The sequence below is a fragment of the Corylus avellana genome, chromosome ca8 (genome assembly GCF_901000735.1).
Source record: "Corylus avellana chromosome ca8, CavTom2PMs-1.0".
Taxonomy (NCBI): Eukaryota; Viridiplantae; Streptophyta; class Magnoliopsida; order Fagales; family Betulaceae; genus Corylus; species Corylus avellana.
Window position 1 is genome coordinate 14,042,109 of NC_081548.1, and position 24,582 is coordinate 14,066,690.

General features: G+C 34.8%; 1 protein-coding gene across 3 annotated transcripts; it reads right to left on the reverse strand.

Moving 5' to 3' along the window:
• Positions 1-719: 719 nt before the first annotated feature.
• Positions 720-13,192, reverse strand: LOC132190338 (RNA polymerase sigma factor sigC). 3 transcript variants are annotated; one of them, XM_059605296.1, is made up of 7 exons: positions 12,760-13,192; positions 10,167-10,330; positions 8,994-9,509; positions 8,678-8,908; positions 6,934-7,074; positions 6,597-6,791; positions 720-1,115 (listed from the first exon to the last, which is right to left on the reverse strand). In XM_059605296.1, the coding sequence occupies exons 1-7, from the start codon at positions 12,854-12,856 to the stop codon at positions 834-836; spliced, it is 1,626 nt and encodes a 541-aa protein (XP_059461279.1). In that variant the 5' UTR covers positions 12,857-13,192; the 3' UTR covers positions 720-833. The 3 variants fall into 3 exon arrangements, with proteins under 3 accessions (XP_059461279.1, XP_059461281.1, XP_059461280.1); XM_059605298.1 differs by lacking the exon at positions 8,994-9,509 and having other exon boundaries at positions 12,760-13,189; XM_059605297.1 differs by lacking the exon at positions 12,760-13,192 and having other exon boundaries at positions 8,994-9,580; positions 10,167-10,255.
• Between the last annotated feature and the right edge of the window lie 11,390 nt (positions 13,193-24,582).

Genomic DNA, 24,582 nt, shown 5'->3' on the forward strand with positions numbered 1-24,582 from the left:
TGGCATTAATCTGGTAAGATAGAGTACAATGTTATGGGAATTAATCGGGTATGTTTGTTAGTATGTTATGAATGTGTTTTTTTGTTTTTAATTTGAAAAAAAATGTTATAATAAGACATAAAAATAAAAACAGTTTCTGTATTTTTAAAAGCGTTTTGAATTGTTTGTTAAAGTATGCCTTGAGAACTAAAAGCGAAAAAACACAAACGAACATGGCTGATACACGCACCATGTCATCACATGCCGACAAGACGATGAAGACAGCTGCAGAAGGAGACTTATTTTGAAAAAGTAATGTTACTTGGTAGACTGTTATACAATCACCATATAATTATTAGAAATTTAGAATACTGATTAAATAATTAAATACATCTCTTTTTATCAGCTTAAGTTTTTAAGACAAGGGTGATTTAACATGGTATCAAAGCCAAGGGTCCTGAAGTCAAACCTTGACTCCTTCATGCACCTCCAATTTTAATTAAATATTTCATATGTTAGGCCTCACCTATTAAAAATTAGTATTAAGCCTTCATGTGAGGAGAAATATTAGAATAATGATTAAATGATTAAATTCATCTCTTCCTATCAGTTTAAACTTTTAGGACAACAATAACTAGGATGACGTGATAGTGAAAATTAACCTTTTTTTTTTTTTTTTTCAAATTCTAATCTAAGTACAAATTTTCACTGCCATATTATCAAGTTGTATAGCAGTCGTATACCAGTGTAATAAATAGCATTTCTCATTTCTCATTTGGGCTTACAGAAAGTTAAAAGAGTGATTGGGTTAATACCAACTATTCCTTCTGGTGAGTAACAGACACAAGGTGAAACTAGATATCCAAAAAATGGCTTAAATCTCTGCGGATATCTTCATCCCTAAGCTTTGTCAGAGCTTTCTTCTCAACCTTCCGTATCCACTCCTTGGTGACTTGGAGAAGCTTTCCCGTATCCGCAAGTGATTTGGGCTGGTAGTCCTCAAGTCCATACCTCAGGAACAACACTTGTCTCTCTCTTGAATCCAAGCTTTTCAAAAGATTGTGGATGTCTTTTCTCATGTGTTGCCTCATCACACTTTCTTCAGGGCTCCTTATTGACATATCAGGAGTAACTTCCTGCATCAGATTGCCATAACACACTTACATTTAACAAAATCATCTCAACAACTTCTGACAAAATTTGAAATGTTACTTGAATTTCAAATGAAAATGGCTACTTCCCATGATGTTTTAGAAAATCCTGCTATCAAAACAAAGTATACTCACCCCCTTCTCCTAACTCTGCTCCTCCAGAGGAAGTAAAAAAATTTGACTACACAATGAAGCAAATTTCCCCCATTCCCCTTGGAACTAATAATTTCCAGTTTATCAATGTTAAGGGAAAAGAAGAAGTAAGGGAACGTGAATAAAGAAGAGCTGTATATTTCCTACTGTGCAGCCTTCAATCCATTCCACATATAATAGGAGAATTAGTTACAATGATTGGGAAATATTCTGAAAATGACGGTAGAAACAGCTGGTAGAGAGATAATTCCTTCTAGAAAAGTACAACATATTGTAGCCTAACACTCGCCCTCAAACTGAAACATATATGTCATATAAGCCTAGCTTGGAACAAATTGACTCTAACCGATTTATACATAATGACTTCGTGAAAATATCAGCTAGTTGTTTCTAAAACTTCACAAATGGTATGGTTATGTCGCCACTCAATATCTTGTCTTGGAAAAAATGGCAAGATACTTCAATGTGCCTAGTCCTTTCGGGTTGGAGAAAATATGTAGAGCACCTTGATTATCACAAACCAGTGGAATAGGAATCAACCTTTAGCTGTCCCTGCTCCCGTGTCAGAGCTGGATAAACAGCAGCTGCTTGCTATTCCGCTTGCCAATGAGTCGCCTACTGATGAGTTGTTTGAACTGCCAGTGGAGCTGGGGTTTACTCCAAATGCCAGAAAAGTAAGATTATTCCCAATGCTACTTGTTGAACATCTGACCCTAACTCAGGTAATATTACTTCCATCCTCGATTTAAATACTTCAATACCTATTATCAATGATATGAACCTTCCTATTGCACAACACAAAGGAGTTAGGTAATTTTCTTAACATCCTATATCTAATTTTGTTTCCAATCAGTGTCTTTTACACTCACACCGGTCCTTTGTGTCCAAATTGTCGTCTGCGTATATTCCTAAAACTTTACAAGAGGCACTAAGGGAAGCAATGCAAAAAGAGATGAAAGCCCTTCATAAAAAAATAATACATGAGATCTTGTTGAATGGCCTAATAGGAAAAAGGCGGCTGGGTCCAAGTGAATGTATACTGTAAAGCATAAGGCCGATGGTTCCATGGAACTAACAAGGCCAAACTCATTGCAAAAGGTTTTACACAAACCTACAGAATTGACTATGAGGAGACATTTGCTCCAATAGCAAAGATAAACTCAATTCAATTCATGCTTTTGGTTACAGCAATTTGGATTGACCGTTGTATTAATTCGACGCGAAAAATGCATATCTTCATGGCGATTTAGAAGAAGAAATATACATGAAAGCTGTTCACGGGCTTGAATGTTACTCTTCTATGGGTAAAGTGTGCAAACCGCAAAAGAAGGTGTTGTATGATCTGAAACAATCTATGAGAGCATGGTTTGAGCATTTTTCCCAAGCTATGCAAATATTTGATTACAAACAAAGTCAAGTTGATTATTGATTATACAATTTTTATCGAACATTCTTCTCGAGGAAAGGAAATGACCCTCATCGTGTATGTGGATGTTATTGTAGTGACAAAATGACGATGAGGAGATATGAAACTTAAAAATTCTCTTGCAAAAGAATTTGAAATAAAAGACTTGTGCAATTTGAAGTATTTTCTAGGCATTGAAGTAGCGAGGTCGAAACATAATATATTTTTCCCCCAATCGATATATATCCTTGATCTTCTTAAAGAAACAAGGATGCTCGGATGTAAAGCTTTTGATAATCCAATGGAGGTGATGTTAAGTTGGGTGACAGTAATAAGAGTCCTCTGGCGGACAAAGGTATATATCAGCGATTGGTTAGCAGGTTGATTTATTTGTCTCACACTTGTCCCAACATTGCATATGTTAATGTGGTGAGTCAATTTATGCATTTGCCACGTGAGTCTCATATGGAAGCAGTCTACTAAATTCTTCGCTACTTAAAATCCTCACCAAGTAAGGGACTGTTATTTTCCCGACATAATCACTTGAAAATAGAAGTCTATATAGTCTACACATTAGGTTGGGTCTATTATGGATAGACAATCTACATCAAGATATTGCACATTTGAGGGAGGTAATTTGGTTACTTGGCATAAGAAACAGTTGGTGGTTGCTAGATATAGTGCAAAAGTAGAATTCAGAGCGATGGCTCATGGAGTGTGTGAAATGTTATGGTTGAAGATACTATTGAAAGAACTTGAATATGATTCCATAGATTCCATGAGACTGTATTGTGATAACAAAGTTGCGATTAATATTGCTCACAGTAACATGATCGAACCAAGCATGTCGAAATCGATAAGAAATTTTACTAAAGAAAAACTACAAGCAGGTATAATCTGCAAACCATATGTGAAGACCGGGGAACAACTTGCTGATATCTTGAAAAAAAGGAATGTCAAGTAGGGCCTTTCATACAATTTTAAGCAAGCTAGACATGGGAAATATCTTTGCTTGAAGGGAAGTGTTGATGTGTTTATTATTATTATTATTATTTTTGGGGGGGCATGCGTTTATCTATTTTTACAATATGTGGCAACTATAAATAAAACATAAGCAGGAGGAGAACCCTAATTCTGGGTTCTCTTTTCTCTCTCTCTCTCTGTGTCTTTTTCTCTCTTTCCTTGGTATATTATTTCAAATGCAATTACTAGGCTTGACATATCCTTTGCAATCAGTATGGTTAATCAATTTCTTGAGAAACAAAAAATGCCATATTGGTTGTAGAACAATGAATTCTCAAGTATTTGAAAGGAGCACGAAGACGAGGAATTTTATATAAAGATCATGCTTGCTAATGTACTGAAGGTTTTTCCAAATGCAAATGGGACTGGTTCATCATTAGGCGGAAGGTCTAGTGGTCTACCACTAGTTATTGTACATTTCTTGGAGGAAATATAGTTACATGGAAGAGTAAAAAACTTCTTGTTGTTGCCAGATCTAGTGTTGAAACAGAATATTGAGTTATGTCCAATACATCTTGCAAACTTATATGGTTAAGAAATGTTCTTCAAGAAATGGGGATTAAAGTAGAAACACGTATGGAACTTTTATGTGATAATAAGGCGCTCATACATATAGTCACAAACCTAGCATTCCATAAGTATGCAAAGCATATAGAAGTAGATTGACACTTTGTTTGTGATTGTTAGAGTATTTGATTAAATGATTAAATTTACCTCTTCCTATTAGCTTAAATTTATGGGAACATGATATCAGCGCAAAAAGTCCCGAGTTCGAACCTTGACTCCGTTATTTACTCCCCATTTTAATTAAATATTCTATGTATTAGGCCTCACCCATTAAAAAAGGAGTTTGAGCCCACACATGAGTAGCAATGTTAAATTATTTGATTAAATGATTATATTTACCTCTTCCTAGTATCTTAAGCTTATCGAACAAGTTGTGATTTAGCAGTGATAAAATTGACTAATAAAGAAATGGTTACTCCATATGTGAAGGTAGTAGATCAATTGGCGCCCCAGGGAAAGGGGGGGGGGGGCTGAAATGGGGGGCACAATTTCAGCTAGTCCAAATTCCCCTAAAGATTCCATCGATTTTTGGCCTTCAATCCAATGCCTTAGACTAATTTGCTAGACGTGTCGGACTCTACGGAGGGCTTCCTCCTCCCCCAATGCTCCCTCCTCTCAAACTCTTTTGAAATGTCGTTGTTCACCCACCCAAAGGTTGATTGGAAAGAGACACTAAGGTTGTGTTTGGGAAAGGGCTCAAAAAAAAGACTATGCTATGAGGGTGTTTGGCAAACAACAACAAACCCCACAACACTGTTTATAGTTAAAAATATTTAAAAATAAATAAATAAATAAATAATTATTGATATAGGAAAATGAAAAAGTGGTATTGGAAAGTGGAAAAATTTTGTTTTGTAGTGATTTTTTTTATTTGAATAGTAATAAAAAGTAAATGATGTGATATAAAAGTGAGAATATTTTGATGTTGATTTTTTGAAAAAAATGAAGTGAATAGTGTAGAGGAATGTGGTGTAGTTTGACAAACAAGACCTAACTGCCCACACCTTCAAGGTCAACTTGTCAAAGCTCAAAAATGATGAAGTGTAGGTGGAGGTTGAGGATGACCAGATCCTCCAGATCAGCGGAGAGAGGAGTTGAGAGGGTGGGCAAGTAGATCCAGCAAGAGTGCGAAGGACAAAGGAGGTGTAGAGTGAAGGACAAAGGAGATGTTGACTAGAGATGGCAGCCGAGTCAATCCAAAAAGAGTCGTGGACAAGAGGACTATGCACTAGAGGGAGAGAAGATGCAAATGGAGGGAAAAGGCACTTGGGACTTGGGAGGAAGAGGGAGAAGCACAAGAGAGAAATATATCGAGCAAAAAATGACTCCTGCTTTGTGAAAGCAGAAGCCATTTTCCAGCCCAAATGCTTGGTTTTTCCATTTGACCCCAAAAATGTTTTGTGTTAACCAACATTTTCTGATTGCACCAAACATCAGGAAAGAAAAATCACAAAAATGTTTTATGCCAAAATAAACTCCACCTAAAGCAAAACCAAAAAAGATGCCTTTTGGTCCAAGAACATGTCCATTGGAGTTAATTAGTTCAATTTATCAGGTTTTTCTAGGGTCGAGGTGTTCTCACAATTATATAATTGCTGTTATGGACCATAATTTTGGGCAAGATTTGTATTTAATTAATAGATGAGTCTTATTTAGTTATAGTTTTCATGTGTGGAATTTGGTCTAACCTAAATAGAAGTTTACTTACTAGTCAAAGTAGGAGTTTTAATCCTTTGGAGACATTAAAATCTAGACTTTATGTGTACTACTGTTACTCAAATAATTCAAAATTGAATAATAAAGTCGAGAATTTAGTTTATGGAAGGTGAGCATTGCCTAGTGTGATCTTTCCCTTTCCTTCTCTTTCCTTCCTCTTATCTTTTGTTAACTATTCATGCACACTATCACGAGCACTATTCACACAACTTGGAACAACTACCAGTTTCTTCTCTGTTTTCCTCCTCTTCATCTCCCAAACCATATCCCTCCCATACTTCCTGAAACCCTTGAACCTAAGATTTTCTCAAGCTTTTGGCAGAAGCCAACCCTTTAGAACCTACTTTGAAAACCTAAATTGTTGCTGCCAGGAAATTTCCAACATCCAGTTTTCTCTAAAACCATAGCCCATCACCTATTGTTATATAAGAGAACCATTGACAGAATAATACGAAAATTGTTATATGTCCAGAGTACTTAGTGACCACAGCCCAAAACAAAATAGGTTACACAAATCTCAATTTACAACAAGACATTAACTTGACAGTATGGACGAAATGAATATGCATATAAGAAAGAGAGAGGATGGATTTAAGTCATACCCTATATTGCATGTACTCTCCCATTTTCTGGTCAATTGAACCCACAACTCTGAAGCATTTACTAGCCGATCTGATTTTAGCCAAAGAAAGACCAGTGTGCTTTGCAATTTCATCATCATCTGGGTATTTCCTGTGGCTTCTGTAAAGAGCTTTTCGAGCTTTCTGTATCTTATTTATTGTGCTGCTTAATGTGCACTATGAGGCATGATTTAAAAAAAAAAAAAAATGGAAAACATTTGGATCAACCTCTGGATGTCACAAAGAAAAGAGTAGCATACAGGAAATGAGGGTTCTATTTGGACATAGAACCAAGATCTAAAAGAAGAGAGCAACATACAGGAATTTGGATTCCCCTAGCATGCTGTGCTACCATTCTTGACATTGATTTCCTTATCCAGTACTGGACATAGGTTGAAAATCGGTAACCCCTGGTATGGTCAAACCTTTCAGCACCTTGGAGGATTCCCAGATTTCCGGCCTGCAAAAAAGGGGAAAAGTGAACTCATAAATCTTCCCAAGTGAGAAACCAAGTAAATAGGGTATAGATATGAAATATATATGCGTATATATACGTATACATTCTTAAGTTTCATACAATTATAAATCTCAGCATGAAAGAAAGCTGCACCTACAGACTTGTCATTGATGATCTTCAGTATAATCTTGCCCATATGCATTGCTCTAAGTAGCCATTGAAAAATAAAAGAATAAAGCAATATTGAAGAAAATATGTTGCCAAAAATATTTAAGTAATTCATGCCCCATTGCCATCAAAACCACCACACAATCTGACTGCTTTAAAATTTCATGGCATATGAAGAGTGTACTCCACAGATTTGCTGCCACCAGGTGGCATATGAAATATATAAGCTGTATTGCCACATTGTTAATGTGTATGGATTTGTTTTCATTTAAAAATTGATTATCTAAACCTAAGTGTTAGTGATGCATAATTTCATGAAAGTTTGAAAAGCTCCTTATTATATGCACCTTTCTCATTTGACATGTAATCTAAATTATAAGTTGGTAACTAAGAATGATTGGATTTTATTCCAAATTAAGCTCCTTTGTCAAGCAAATGCTTCTAACCCATCTTTCTATTTGTCACCTTTTTTTTATTATTATTTTTTTTTTATTTGTAAAATCTAAAAGTTCTATTCATAGTCAAAGTGGAATCACAAGCTTCAGATAAAAAATGAGTGGCTCTAAGAAGATTTATAATGCGAATAAATTTATGCTTTGAAGAGATACAAGTGTCATTCTTAAATCTCCCTTCGGAGGAGAGGGATGGATTGTTAGTGTTGAATTTGCAAAGATCTACAATAGGTCACGTATCTCAAAGCAATTTTGTAACGACCCAAGAAAAGCATTAGCTACATCTGCGCTACTACTTAAAAATGATTAGTCAATTTGGAGCTTCTTTAGAATTATTTATAAAGCCCAATTTCACTTACTAAGTAAGCAATGTTAGACTCAGTGCTCATGAATGTCTTCATAAACTATCTACTTTATGTGGGCTCCTCATCTTCCCATTATGAAACCACGGTGTCACAAATTTTGACTCAGAAACTCCTGCACTAGCAAGAAAAAGTAACTAGGAAATCGAATTAAATTTTTCATATGTGGATGCAAACATGAGAATCACGATTTTATTCAAGCGCGAGATGTGAGAGATGGCAACAACCTAAAACCTATGCTCAAGGACACATCCTGCGTATTTGTCTATTTGAATTTATTATATTTTTTTTGATAAGTAAAAAATATGTAAAAAATTTGAATTTATTATATTGAACATATTTTCCTTCATCCAGGCTTTATTGTTTGCTTGTATTAAGAAGTATCTCATATTGTAAAACAGTAATTAAAAGAATTACTCCCCATAAGCTTCTTGACAAAAACATCATCAACACTTTTCAATTCTACACACTTCTAAGGTAAACAGAGATCAATTATTTATCACTGTCCAAACAAGTATCGCATCCTCATGCAAGCTATACACCAATTTTTCAATTCAAAAAGCGTCCTAGAAATTATCAACAAACAAGGTAATCCAGTATACAAGGGAAACATGCCTAACAAACCTGAAATAAGTCTTCCAAAGCTATTCCTTGACCTCTGTAGTTTCTTGCAAGGTATAGAACTAAGGGGCGAGTACTCCGTATAAGCTCATCCCTGCAATACCAACCATAATGCAAATGCTGCTGCAACACCTTTTCATCAAGTCCAGCTGCTTCTGCCCAGCAACTCAAGCTGGCTACCCGCCCAGTTTCCTCTTCCAAAGTTCTTCTGATTCTCTCCAAGTCCGCAACCACCTGTAATGATGCAGAATATAGATTTAAGAATTTTTTGGAGCATGAACAGTAAAATACATTTATGTCCAGGAAGATTAACGCTTACCCTAACCCCCCTTGACATTTCAGCCTCATTCCTGGTAACCTTTAGCCTTCTACCTCTAGACCTTGATGCTCTTTTTACAGATGAAACGGTAGGCTTTCCAAAACGTTTCTCAATGGTTTTTGAGGGCATTGACAGAAAAGAAATTTCACTGGCATTTTTCAATGTTCTCTCTCTTCTTGATTTTCTTTCTTTCATTTTCCCAGAGTGAACAATAACTTTTCCTATATGATCATCTACTTCGCTTTTCATCTTGTGCTCTCCAACATGCTCAGTAGGCACATCAGACAAATCCAAAACATTTGAGATTTTAAGGGTCCTTGATAGACAGGTATTGAATAAGTTTATAGCTCCGAGTCTCCCTAGCTGCAGAAGAATATCTCTTTCTAACCCTAGGTTGTCTGAATCAACAAAAGTTTTCTCTAAAACGTGAGTATTTTCCATTAACAACTTGAAATGTGCTGTCCTGTACACCTTTAAGCTCGTGGAGGAAGTACATTTGTCCTCTTTAACAGGCACCTGGGTATCATCAATCATGTTATGTAGACTACTGTATGACCGCTTCTTAATATTTTTATGAAAGATAAGACCTACAATAAGATTTCAAATAGCAAAAAGATAGTTGCATAATGAGTGCCCTCAAGATAAGATGCAGGTATGAAGCATATAAACAGATATGGCATGTGGACATGATATACTGAGGAAATGCTGATTCGACAATTTAAAAAAGTTGGACATAGTATGAAGCATATATACAGATATGGGATATGGACATGATATACTGAGGAAATGCTGATTCTACAATTTCAAAAGGTAGGACACAGTCTGATAGGTATATGTTATATATATATAATTAATCGAGATATCATTTTTTTTTTTTTTTTTGATAAGTAAAGAAAAAAATTTGGACAACTTCTCGATTTAATTGAGATATCATTAAAATCGTAAGGCGCCCCCATGTACATAGGAAGTATACAAGCTAAGCCACCTAGGTAGTAGGGGTTATATGGTAATAAATATGCATGCATGTATGTATTGTATATATGCATACATGGTATATATTTATCGGTAACATTTTTGTTAGTTGGTTAATTATTCTATACACACACACACACAATTTGTGCTTGAGATATTATTGCATGCAATTTGCCTATGAAAACTCAAACAATGACAAACCTTCTTGTCTTCCATTTCTGAAAAATCATTCTCCGAGAATTTTGAAGCAGCAGGTGAACACATGTATGCTTTCAGAGGATCTTTGTAAGAAGCCTCACTCTCATCAGAAATAACAGACACGAAAGACTGCCTTGTCAAGTTGAAAGAAGCCTCCTTGCCTCTAACTGTTCATTTTATATTCAAAAGTAAAAATTATGATATAACAAAATAATAATAAGCATAACACAGGCCAATGCCAATTTATACAATTGATGGTGAACGCAGAATTAAAACCCAGGCATTGTGTTTGGATCGAAGAAAGTGGTTGGAAGGAATAGATGAGAAGTGAAATGGATCAAGCTGATAAATATTTTCCATGTTTGGATATTTAAGTGAGAAACATGTTACATGAGGAGGGAAGCGGGAGGGCTAAACTTCCTATGGGACCTACTTTCTACTTCTCACCAAAAGTGGTGGGAAGTGGCATAATAAAGCAAGTGAAATTTTTTCTTTTTCTCGTAGCCACAGAAATACCCCTACTTAGTTTAAAAGAATAGAGAAAAGCAAAAACAGTAAGAATGCAATTCATGTAGAAGAAACCCAATCGTCCTTGTTATATCCAAACAGGAAAAGAGAAGTCATATTTCAGTTTTCAACACCTCTCTTCCCATCTCCTCTTCCCACCACTTCACTTCTTATCATTTCTTGCTACCTAAATTGCCAAACATGGTGGGATATTTGATCTTCCTCATGCATTCTTTGTTGAAGTGGAAAACACAAAGTGTTCGAGAATGCAGATCAGTTAGAAAGTATACTAAATAAAGTTATCTCACCAACTCAAGCTTAGTATCACATTATGTAGTATTTATATCAAATTGTAATTGCAGATTATAAAGGGGAAAGAGAATAGTAAATTAATGACAAAAAAAAACAAGGGAAATTATACATAAACTCCTTAGGTCAACGCGATTTTATTAAAAACTCCCTAAGTGTTTTTTTTCGGAAATTGACTCCCTGGTTAATCAAAACTACAATAAACTCCCTATCGTCAAAAATTTTTAACAGCTGTTAGGGCCACTCAAAACTCCCCGTTTTATCTAATTAAAATATTAATTTTTTACTAATTTAATTTAAAAAATTAAATCTTAAAAAAAAAAAAAAAAAAAAAATTTGAGGGGTGGCCAGTGGTGGCGGTGCCACCCCTGGCCAACCCGTGCGGCCACCCCAGGGGTGGGCAAACCACTCTTGGGGTGGCTTACTGCCACCCCATAGGGGTTGGGGGGTTGGCCAGGGGTTACCGCCACCCCCTGGCCACCCCTCAATTTTTTTTAAAGATTTAATTTTTTAAATTAAATTAATATTTTAATTAGATAAAACGGAGAGTTTTGAGTGGCCTTAACGGCTGTTAAAAATTTTTTACGGCAGAGAGTTTATTGTAGTTTCGATTAACCCAGGGAGTCAATTTCCGAAAAAAAAAAAAACACTTAGGGAGTTTTTAATAAAAGCGCGTTGACCTAAGGAGTTTATATATAATTTCCCAAAAAACAATGACGAATCTATAATTAGTTGGTGTAGCAAGTTTTTTGATAAGTAATAATCAGTCTTATTGAAAGCGTAAAGGCACCCCAAAGTACACCGGAAGTATACAATAGGATCACCTAACTAGAAAGGGAAAAGCGAACAAGAAAGTATTTCTAGATTCAATTCACCCACAACCTGATCCAATTGGGCATGATAAAGATTCACAATGAAAACTTAAGTTGTTCACCCATACAAACAACCAAACCTATTGAAATCAACTTGACGAGTTTGACTTCATCATTCTACAAAGTAACTGTGATGGAATTATAAAGCAATGTTGAACTTAAACCATGTTTGGCAAATTTCAATAAAAACGACAGGCTAAATTTTGAAAACTTATTGACAAACTCCCAACACATATGAAATTGCCAAGTCATAGGAAGTACCTGAGTACTAAATCAAAACACTTTTAGAAAAAACAAAATCTTAATGAAGTTCACATAGCAGCAATGACAACTCTTAGCACAGCCTTTCTCAAAGGAAATAAATTCAAATCACATTGTGTTTCTCGTCGGGTCATGTTAAAGTGTATCCTGGTCAAATATATTTCATCCTCACAAGATGATAACAATGTACATAGCTCTTTCAAATTGCTGATGTCTAATACCCTCCTTAAAGAGGTGAAACCCTATACTTCAGAAAATTACTCCGCGAGATATTACTAAAGTTCCTAAAAGAATTCATGTCTAATGGCCAAGCCCTTAGAATTAGAAGAACCCAGTTCCTAGAGCAAACTCTAAAATTCAATCGCCAATGATACTCTTTAAGGTGATCAGCTTGCGAGGTCCATTTCTGCACTTAAGTCTGCTATTGATACTTTTTTTTTTCTTAGCTTAAGCATGGATTTCCAGATAATGGGGAAGCGAGTATATAACTAAATTCAAGCACAACTGACTATTGCAATGAAAAATTGATGAGATTAAAAATTACCATTCAAAAATTAATCACAGCAGAACAAGTAGTTTTCTTCCCATTTTTCCTTCTTTCTTTGGGAGAGCATGCATGAAACGAGGTACAGAGCCAGTAAACTCACCATAAGAAGAAGAAGAAATCCTGAAGGGTGAATTGGTGAGAGAATGGGACTGAGTCGGAAAACGCCACTTGAGATTTAGCCTGAAACCGAGACCCATTGTGTTTCTTGGGACCAAAATGGCAGAGAAACCATATGTGGATATGTGGGTGGTGTTGCTCCCCACCACTGGTTCTTCATCTACGACTGAGAAACAAGTGCGCCATCTTTGCTATTTGGTTGGATGCCCCATGATATCTAAAAACTGAGACAAAAAAAAGTATGATGCTAAAAACATGTTGTCGGGCTGGACAAAGCAAAAGCCTAAAAACTTGAATCGCTTCAAAATTCTGGTTCGTCAGCCCAGTTCGGGTTCAGCCCATTTCTAGAAACTTTGAAAACTCTGGTTGGCGTAGAAACGTTGACCGACATAGAATGAATGTTGTAGGACAATCTTCTCGTTTAATTTCTTTCGTTTTTATATATCTTCCTGGATAAAGTGAGCTACTGAAGAGAGAGAGAGAGAGAAAATTGAGACCAAAATAAGAAGAAGAAAAAAAAAAAAAAAAACAAAAGACAAGAATAATTTTCATAAATTAATTTGGAGAAAGTCCATGTAAACTACCACCGACAATGTCGTCCGAACTAAAAAAATTGTTAATTTTTCCCAAACCATGAAAATATCTTTAAAAAAAAAAAAAAAAACTAGAAATTTTTTTTAAAAAAAGGGAGTGGAATTTTTTAAAAAAACAAATCGATTTTTGTTAAAAAAACAAAAAAAAAATTCTCGAATTTATAAATGTATTTTTGTCTTATTCACACAAATTTAGAGTCATTTTTTGTCTTTTGATAACCTTGAGGGAAACATTGTCCTAATTGAAAGTTTGATAGCATTGTTAACTGAGTAGTAATTTGAGGGAATATGTGAATTTTTTCTAATTAATTTATAACTAACTCCTTTTTGTACTTTTTAATTTTTGTTGGTGGGCTAAGCTTTGATCAGAAATGATATATATATATATATATTTTAGTATGTTGATATGGTTAATACAACTTATAATTTAGAGAGAAAAATGAGAACAAGGAAAATAGACTTAGAGAATTAAGGTTGTTTGACCTATGACCTACGTCCACATATCAAAGCTTTTACATGACTACATTTTTTTTTTTTTATATATTTTTGATTGTGTACAGTACTCTTATTTATAAAGAAAGAGTATCAATGTTACAAGTCTTTTATTTTACATTAACAACAATAAATTTAATTTATTATTTATAACTCTTGTCTCTTGAGTTCTTGTAACTGAGTTATTGTCTCAATAATAGTAAGGTATAGTAGCTATTGTTAAAAAACTTAGTTGTTATTTATTTTTATTTATTTTTACACGAGTTCATCTTAATGTTAATTTTTAGTGTCACGGTATTAAGTCATATGATAGTTTCGTAATAATCTACTATAAATAGTATTATTCCACTAAAAAGACCCTGATCAAGTGATGAGGAGAAGAAAATGAAAATAAATTCATTAGTTGGATATAAGTGTAATTTCACATTCCTACGGAAACCAGATAAAGAAGGGAAACCTGCATGGTTTATAGGTGTTTATGGATGCGTGTAGTGTAGGGAGTCATTATTACAGGTTTTAATTTTTTTTTTTTTTTTAATTCCTTGTTCTAAACTCAAAAGAGATCCCAAATTATAGTACCAAAGTGGCTTGTTTCAAAATAAAGTCAAAATGGGAAAATTCCCTCCACCTTCCTTATATATATTTGATACAACAAAGAAACGGGAGGAGACGAAAAACTAAGCAAAACACTAAAAAAGGTTAAGCAACCAAACAATAAACCTATTACAACTTACTTAGTGCAACTCTGCAAGTAAATAAAAAATAAAAAATAAAAAATAAAAAGTGTCAAATTATTAATGCGGCCTTATAAATTATTAGAACAAAAATCAAGATAGGCTGCCAATAAAAACAGTATAACTACCGCAACAAGCCCTCGCAGAAGTGAGAGCGGTTGAGTGGCACTGAAAAAGGCCGGAACGAGTTCCCCTTTATAATTATGGTTGTGTTTGGAAAAGGAATCAAAAAAAATACTATACTATGAGAGTGTTTGGACAACAACAACCCCCATGACACTGTTTATAGTTAAAAATATTAAAATAATAATAATAATAATTGATATAAGAAAATGAAAAAGTGGTATTGGAAAGTGGACAAATTTTGTTTTGTAGTGATTTTTTTATTTGAATAATAATAAAATGTAAATAATGCGATATAAAAAGTGAATGATATGATATAAAAGTGAGAATATTTTGATGTTGATTTCTTTGAAAAACATGAAGTGAATAGTGTGGGGGAATGTGATGTAGTTTAACAAACAAGGCCATATATTTCTCTTAAAATTAACCCCAACATTCTTACTTTTTACATCACATCAATAACTTTTTATTACTATTCAAATAAAAAAATCACTACAAAACATTTTTTTTTATTATTTGTTTTTCCACTTTTTCATATAAAACATTATTCTTTTTTTCTCGGATCAATCAAATTTACTACAGTTTCAATTTACTTCATTTTTCAAGCCCTTTCCCTAACAAAGCCTACAAAAACATCATTCAATAGCTTCGTTTGTTAAACGGTTTGGGCAAAGGCAAAGGTAACCTACTTTTTTCATTTTTTCAACATTCTTTTACTTTTTACATCATATTAATCACTTTTTATTACTATTCAAATAAAAAAAATTACTACCAAACAAATTTTTTTCATTTTTTCATACCAAACATTCTTACTTTTTTTACTTTTTCAAAAAAAAATATTCTTACTTTTTTCCACATTAATTAATTTTTGTTATAGCATCGAACTGAAACCGAAACGAAATCGTTTATGAACGAACCCTAGGCAATTGAACAAGGAGCAGAAAAAACGAGGTGGAGGCCAACCACAATAACAAAAAGTCCACACAACATGTTGAAGCAATTGCGTGTCAATGGTGTTCAGATAAACCATCAAGATTTCATTCATAGATCTTATCAGAAGAGACTGAAAATTGGTTAAAAACATTTCTTTCTTCATATTGAATGTCTAGTGGTGTAGGCCTAGAATACCAATTGTGGGTGTTACTCGTTGGTCTAATGATTCTATTAACTTGGAATTCATTGAATTGTTATTCAATTTGTTGTATTTCATGATATGTAGTTTGTTCAGATTCTGAACTTTGTGTTTCACTTGTTGTTTCATAAGTGATTATTTATTTGTCTTTTTTAATGACTTGGATAGTTTTAGAGGCTGAGGCTTCATTTTTGACATTTTCAAGGGTTTTTAGCATGTTGTTGACCTTTTCAAGACAGATTTCTTATTTATTTTTTAGATTTAACGCTTTGAGTTGTGAAATTTTTAAGAGAAGTTGTTCGTAATGGGGTTTTTCCTTGTCAGTTTGAGTTTTAGTTGGAGGTGTAGTTATTTAAATTTTGTTTTTTATTCGGTCTAATTGTTTTCCTATGGTTATAAGGCTTTGGTTTGTATAATTATTTTGTTCCATGAGTTTTTTTTATTTCTTCATCTCTGGAAGTTTTAAAAGGAGAGGCTAAAATTTTTTATCTTTTAAAGTTTACAAAGATCGGTTCTTTTGGAGGGTGACTTGCTTCTGTTATAGTTTTATCTTCTTTTTCCCACTGAGTTAACATGTTTAATTTTTTTTTTCATAAATTTTGATAAATTCAAATAATTTTATATATAACTTATGTTTGTTCATAAATTTTTCCCATTCTGCAATTTTTTTTTTTTTTTTTTGGTTCTTTTGTATATTTTAACTTATATTTTTCTCCTTTTTTCTGCATTCTTGGTAGAATTGTAGTTTTTTATTAAAGGTTGTAGGTTTAGAGTAAATGGTTTATTTATAGTCATTAATTGTGGGTGTAAATGAGATTCTTCTATATCTCTTTGTGTTGGAGAATTTTGTCCTTCTTCTTCAAAATTTTATTGATTAGCTGTATAATATGGGGAGCTTATTTGTGATTCTACCTTTATACCTTTTAACTTTAAATTTTTATCTCTTCTTAAAGGTTCAGTATAAACGGAGGAAGAGGTAGAATTTCTACGGCTTGTTGCTGTATCTTGGAAAGCTGTTTCTTTTATCATGAACGGTGGTTTGTTGAGTTTTGGTCTGTCAAAACTTAATCTAACACTATCATCTAAGTATTGTTGTAAACAGTTTAGATCAAATGCTGTATGTTCTATTTTTGTTGGAATGTTTTCATTTTCTAATAGCCATTCTTATGGGAATTCTATTTCAGACCAAACTACTAATTTCGGTACTCTAACGTTTGCTTCACAAGAATGTGTCTGTATTAGTAAAGTTTTATCTTTGAGACTTTTAATAAGAACATGAACATTAAGATTTGTTTTCATTGACTTATAATAAAATCTGTAAATTAATGTTAAAGGTTGGCCTCCTTCTAACATATCATAACATGTTGTTTTAATGTTCAAAGTTAAAGCTTTTAAGATCTGTGGATCACTTAAACTTAAAGTGAAGTCAGGGAAATAGTCAAAATGAATTGGTCTTTTATGAAGACTAGATTCAACGACTCCTAACATGCTAGTGTTGTAATCTTTATGTCTTGCATTTCTTAAACACAAAAGTACAGAGGCATTGATTCCTAGATAGACTAGGGGTTTTACAGCAACTTGGATTAATCCTATGTGAAGGAAATTCATTTTCTTTTCTTTAAGTTTTTTAATTACTTCTTTAGAAAGTAATTGACATGTATCATGATGTTTATTTAAAGCATATACTTGTTCAATTGTTTTTACACTGTAATCATTACTAAATGATAAAGGTGAAAAACTTGATTTATAAATTTCTTTGGTTAGGACCTTGGGTATGTTCCAATCATGTGAATCTATATTCGCTTCAGGAATGTTATATTCTTCTTCATTAACTATATCAAGTAAAGAAGGTAAACTAGATGTAGAGCTCATAGAAGAAGTAGATCTAAACAGTCTAGACATAATTCAAAATGTTTGTTAAGAAGAAGACAACAAAATTAAAGACTTTCTACTTCCAAATGCTTCTCTTTAACGGGTCTTTAAGTGTTCTGGAATATCTATTTGTGTTAGTGAAGTCTCTGCAGTCCAAGAATATTCCTTGGATGATCCAACAAAGTGAAGATATTGAGGATCCCGTAAATGAAGAAAATAGAGATGCCACTGATTGTCCTGCCAAAGTGAGCCGTGATACTTTACTGTCCAAATACAATGAACAGCTTCAACTAGCAATTCCTAGTCTTGTGCTACGTTTGCCTTATTGGGATTTATTTAAATCCCTTTACTTGTATAGCTAGGAGTAATATTCTTTCCATACAGACTTTCTTGTTAGTTGTACATGTTAGGAGTATGATATTTTCTTTCCTTTGTTGATCCATGTAATTAGTGTTTTTCCTTTATTTGATCTCTATAAACAAACTACAAATAGAAATATAATTGCTCTATTTTGGTATCAAGTAACCAAAACAGTTTTCCCACTTTCCATTTCATGGTATCAGAGCATCAATAGGCTAACGCCTCTTTTCTTCTCTGCAAATTCAAATCAATTCTCACTTGCTTCCATCTATATGGCTTCCTCAAGTTCTATCTCCAACCCTACCTTTACTTTTCGGACTCTACAGTTCAATGGAGTCAAACTTGAAGGCCCCAATTACTCAGTGTGGCTTTCTTAGGTTGTACCTGTTCTAAAATGTCATGATCTTATGGGCCTTGCTGATGGATCTGAGTCGTGCCCTCAAAAGATCAAGCAAGATGAGAGTGGTAAGGAGGTTCCAAATCCAGAATACACAATCTGGAATAAAAAGGACCAATTCTTGCTAAGTTGGATCAACAACACTCTCTCTGAGAAAGTGCTTTCCACAATTTATGGATTGCACTCTTCAAAGCAAGTTTGGACAGCCTTGGCCAGTCAATTTGCTTCACAATCTCGTTCCCATATCTCTCACTTGAAGCGCCAAATTCAAAGCTTGCAGTAGGGATCCAAAACCTGCACAGAATACCTTCAATCTGCTAAGACTTTTGCTAATCAATTGGCTATGGCAGGTAAGCCACTTGATGATGGAGATCTCATTTCATTCATCACCAGTGGACTCAATCCCTCATTCAACACCTTTGTTACATGATTCTCTTTTACTACTAGAGAAAAGGCACTAACCTTTGAAGATTTTCAAGATGAACTCTTAAGCCATGAGATATTACTCAACCAGTAGCAAGCAGCCATACCTGATGCAAACAGTTTTGCACTTTTCACTAAGCTACAAATCAACAGGAATTTTACTCCTAACTTTGCTAGCAAAGGCAAAAATCAGCAATTCTCCAAAAACCAACATTACACCAAATTTTCTCCAAAGATAGGAAATACAAAACCTGCAACTGCAGGGCTTCTGGGACCACAACCTGCACTATCTACAGGATTTCAAGCACAACAGCAAATGAATCGTCCAAATCAGTCAGCTCCAACCAATGCCTTTCGTGCTCCTTGCCAAATCTGTGGAAAGAGCAGTCATCAAGCTCTTGATTGTTTCCATAGAATGGACTATGGATATCAGGGTAGGCACCCTCCCACTCAATTGGCAGCCATGGTTGCTCAAGCAAATGTAGAAATTGAAGAACAACAATGGTATGCTGACAGTGGTGCCAATGCACATATTACAAATGAGCTCAAAAACTTGCAACTTCAGCAGCCTTTCCAGGGTACAGATGCAGTAGCTGTGGGTAATGGAGGAGGTATCACCATTGAAAACACTGGTTCTAGTACCTTACACTCACCTGTTTCAAATTTTCATCTTAGAAAAGTCCTTCATTGTCCAAAAGCTGCTACTAATCTTTTATCCATCCAAAGGTTTTGTCTTGACAATAATTGCTATTTTATACTCACACACTCTCATTTTTTTTGTGAAGGATATGCAGACCCATGTACTGCTGCTGGAAGGCAAGAGTGAGTATGGACTTTATCCATTAAAGTTTCAACGAATTCTCTCAAGAATAACTGCCAATTTACTGCTTTGTTTGGAATAAGGATCAATCTCTCTGGTTAGCATTCTAGATTAGGCCATTCATCTCATGTCATTGTATCTCGTATTATTCAAAAACATCATCTGCCCATTGAAAGTGGTGATTTCAATAATAAAGCTATTTGTGACTCTTGTCAATTAGGCAAAATCACACGTTTGCCCTTTTCTGCTTCAAATAGAAACTCCACTCATCCCCTTGAATTTATCCATTGTGATGTTTGGGTGTCTCATGTCACTTCTATAAGTGGATGCAAATACCATGTTATTTTGTAGACGATTACTCACGTTATACATGGTTATATCCCCTTCGATCTAAAGCTGAAGTTTATGACTGCTTTGTCAAATTTAAAACTCTAGCCGAAAATCAATTCTCTCAAAACATCAAACAGTTGCAGACAGATGGTGGTGGGGAGTATAACTCAAATCACTTTCACTCATTTCTCACCAAACATGGCATTCTTCATAGAAAATCTTGCCCACACACCTCATCGCAAAATGGTTTAACTGAACGCAAACTTAGACATAATCTGGAAACAGGTCTAAGTCTTTTAGCTAAATCTCATTTATCCAACAAATATTGGGTCGATGCCTTCCTCACTGCGGTGTTCATCATTAACAGATTACAAACACATGTGCTTCGTTACTCCACCCCTTACACAAAGCTCTACAACAAAGATCCTAACTACTCCATGTTACGGATCTTTGGCTGCAAGTGCTATCCATTACTCAGACCCTACACTTCTCACAAACTTGAGTATCGATCCAAGGCCTGCATTTTCCTTGGATACAATCATGCTAGCTATAGATGTTTGGATCCTATTACGGACAAAGTTTATTTATCTAGGCATGTTGTTTTTGATGAAAATTCGTTTCCTGCAATGGAATTTTCTAACTCTCATTTGCCTTCCAAGCTGAATGCAGGTACTGCTACTCCTTTGTCTCAGCCCCAAGACATTAGTCTTTCATTGCTACCTACTAGGTTTGCAATTCCTAATACAACTACCTCTCAACAGCACATAGGGGCAGCTCTTCTTCCCAACACCAATCAGAACCCAGATGCTACAAACATCATATCTTCTCCCTCACTGCTAGTCCAAGCACTTCCCCTGTCTTCAACCCATATTGAACCTTCCTTGGACCAGCCTGTTCAGCAACCAGATTCTACTCATGTCCAGTCAACCTTGGACCAGCCCATCCAGCAATTAGATTCTCCCCATGACCAATCAACTCAGCAACCAAATTCACCCATTGCTCAAGAATCTTTCTTGGACCAGCCTGTTCAGCAAACATATTCTCCTCATGTCCAGTCAACCTTGGATCAGCCTATCTAGCAATCTAATTCAACTCCTGTCCAATCTCCACCACTCATAGAAGAGGTAGTACCACCTATTGAACCAAGTAACACACACACCATGATCACTCGATCCAAAACTGATTCCCTTAAGCCAAAATCCTTCCCTGATTATCACCTATACTACTCCACCAAACATCCACCCATAGCCCTCCATGCAGTTACTCATGAAATAGAACCTTCTTCTTACTCAAAAATTGTTGTTGATAGTCGCTGGAAGGAAGCTATGCAACAAGAGTTTGATGCCCTTATTTCCAATGGCACTTGGACTCTCTGTCCCAAACCCCAAAATCAGAATGTAATTCACAACAAATGGGTTTATCGGATCAAGCAAAAATCTGATGGCACCATTGATAGATTTAAAGCAAGGTTTGTAGCAAAGGATTTTGAACAGCAAAGTGGCATTGACTACACTGAAACATTCAATCCAGTCATAAAACCATCTACAATCCGCATTCTATTAGCTTTGGATGTCAATTTTTCATGGCTCATACGTCAATTAGATGTATCAAATGCCTTCTTGCATGGGTCCCTAATGGAGGAAGTCTTCATGGAGCAACCACAGGGATTCAAGGATGCCACTCACCCTCACTATGTGTGCAAATTGCATAAGACAATCTATGGATTGAAACAAGCCCCTCGTGCATGGTTCAATTGTTTCTCATCTTTCTTACTTGATATTGGGTTTAAAGCTTCAGTGGTTGATTCATCTTTGTTTTTGTTTCACAATGGTAGAATTCATCTTTTTATGCTCATCTATGTAGATGACATAATAATCACAGGTACTCATCCAGCTGCTATCCAATTTGTGATATTGAAACTTCAACAAGAATTTCCTATCAAGGACCTTGGGCCATTGAACTTCTTCTTGGGTATCCAAATTCAACGCACTGATCAAGGACTCCACCTCTGTCAAGCAAAATATATATCAGATTTGCTCCATAGAATCAGAATGCTAGGTGCAAAACCCTCCAAATCTCTCTGCCCCACTGGTTCCAAATTGTCAAAATTTGATGGTAAATTACTTGAGGACCCAACTGCATATCGACATATAGTTGGTGCTCTCCAATATTGCACTTTAACAAGGCTTGATATTGCATTCTCCGTGAACCAACTCTGCCAGCACATGCACGCACCAACTTCATCTCATTGGAGTGCTGCCAAACAAGTATTGAGGTATTTGAAGGGGACCATTGATCACGGTTTACCCTATATCAAAGGAAATCTAAACCTTATAGCATATTATGACTCAGATTGGGCTGGTAGTCCTGATGATCGGAGATCCACATCAGGGCTTGGAGTCTTTCTTGGCAATTGTTTAGTCTCTTAGAGTGCAAAGAAACAAGCAGTTGTGGCCAGGTCTAGCACTGAAGTCGAATATCGATCAATGGCCATAGCCACTGCCGAACTCTATTGGCTACGAATGCTCTTCAAAGACTTATGCATCCCTCTTCTCTCAGCTCCAGTCATTTGGTGTGACAATGTAAGTGCTCTTGCTCTAGCCTCGAATCCGATATATCATGATAGAACAAAACACATTGAAGTTGACTATCACTTTATTCGCGAAAAAGTTGTCAATAAAGATATTTTGATCAAGTTCATCTCCACGAAGGATCAAATTGCCAATGTGTTCACCAAAGGTTTACCATCTACACGCTTTGCTGAATTAAAATCCAAGCTCATGGTGTGCCCTCCCCCCATGTGCTTGCGGGGGAGTGTTAGTGAAGTCTCTGCAGTCCAAGAATATTCCTTGGATGATCTAACAAAGTGAAGATATTGAGGATCCCATAAATGAAGAAGATAGAGATGCCACTGATTGTCCTGCCAAAGTGAGTAGTGATACTTTACTGTCCAAATACAATGAACAGCTTCAGCAAGCAATTCGTAGTCTTGTGCTACGTTTGCCTTATTGGGATTTATTTAAATCCATTTACTTGTATAGACTAGGAGTAATATTCTTTCCATACTGACTTTCCTGTTAGCTGTACATGTTAGGAGTATGATCTTTTCTTTCCTTTGTTGATCCATGTAATTAGTGTTTTTCCTTTATTTGATCTTTGTAAACAGACTACAAATAGAAATACAATTGCTCTGTTTTGGAATCAAGTAACCAAAACAGTTTTCCCACTTTCCATTTCAATTTGTGTGTCCTCCCGACTTACAAGCCTACTCGACCTAACTGCGCTGACGGCACATTGACGGCACAAAGCGTACATCCCATAGAACTCAAAGGTTTTGCTAAAGATAACATCTGAAAATATACTTGTTTTACAATTCTGTTTTTTGGAATTAAGAAATATATGAGCAGATATCAAGATGAACAGATCAAACACACATGGCTCTGATACCAGGAGGGGAGCCATGTGTAAAATGTCTTTGTAGAAATTGATGGATTTAGATGGGTGAAATGGAATGAAATTTCCATTTAGGAGAGAAATAATTTTTTACAAGATCCAAAGAACAAGTTTTCTGTATAGGTTTTTTGGACAAACCTAGATCTATTGATATGGGTAATTGGTTGGCTGATATAGAATTGTGCTGCTGTATGAATTTTGAAGAATTTTGTTGGGTAGGGATAATGGTTGCTGCAGGACATTCTACCAATTGGTAAGAGTATATATATATATATATATATATATATATATATTGCATTAATATTATTATATTTTTATTTTAGTATGTTGATATAGTTAATACACCTTATAATTTAGAAAAGAGACTCATAGAATTAAGATGATTTGACCTATGACTTACATCCACACATCAAAGCTTTTACATTACTACATTTTTCCTTTATATTTTTGATTGTGTACAGTACTCTTATTTATAAAGAAAGAGTATGAACGTTACAACTCTTTTGTACTTTTACATTAACAACAATAAATTTAATTTATTATTTGTAACTCTTGTCTCTTGAGTTCTTGTAACTATTAACTCTTAAGTTTTTTATCTCTTGAGTTATTGTAACTCCTGTCTCAATAAAAATAAGGTATAGTAGCTATTGTTAAAAAACTTAGTTCTTGATTATTATTATTATTATTATTATTATTTTACATGAGTTCATCATAATGTTAATTTTCACTGCCACGTCATCAAGTCATATGATAGTTTCATAATAATCTACTATAAATAGTATTATTCTACTAAAAAGACCTGCAGGAACAAGTGATGAGGAGAAGAAAATGAAAATAAATTAATTAGTTGGATATAATTGTAATTTCACATTCCTACGGAAATCAAATAAGGAAGGGAAACTTGCATGGTTTATATGTGTTGTCGGAATGAGATCCTCTTCAGTCTATTTTGGACTGGAGAATATTCAGTTCATGGCTAGGATTTCTTCTTAGAAATCTTAAAGCCACAAATGAGACACTTGTCCACTAACAAAAAATAATAATAAAATATTATTTCATATTAAAAAAAAGATATAA

Excerpts from the sequence above, each read along its gene's own strand:
- LOC132190338 (XM_059605296.1), bottom strand. The coding sequence starts at position 12,856 with ATGGGTCTCGGTTTCAGGCTAAATCTCAAGTGGCGTTTTCCGACTCAG. Across the intron at positions 8,909-8,993 it reads AAATGTCAAGGGGGGTTAGG|GTGGTTGCGGACTTGGAGAG; the intron begins GTAAGCGTTAAT and ends GCATCATTACAG. Across the intron at positions 1,116-6,596 it reads GAGAGTACATGCAATATAGG|GAAGTTACTCCTGATATGTC; the intron begins GTATGACTTAAA and ends AATCTGATGCAG.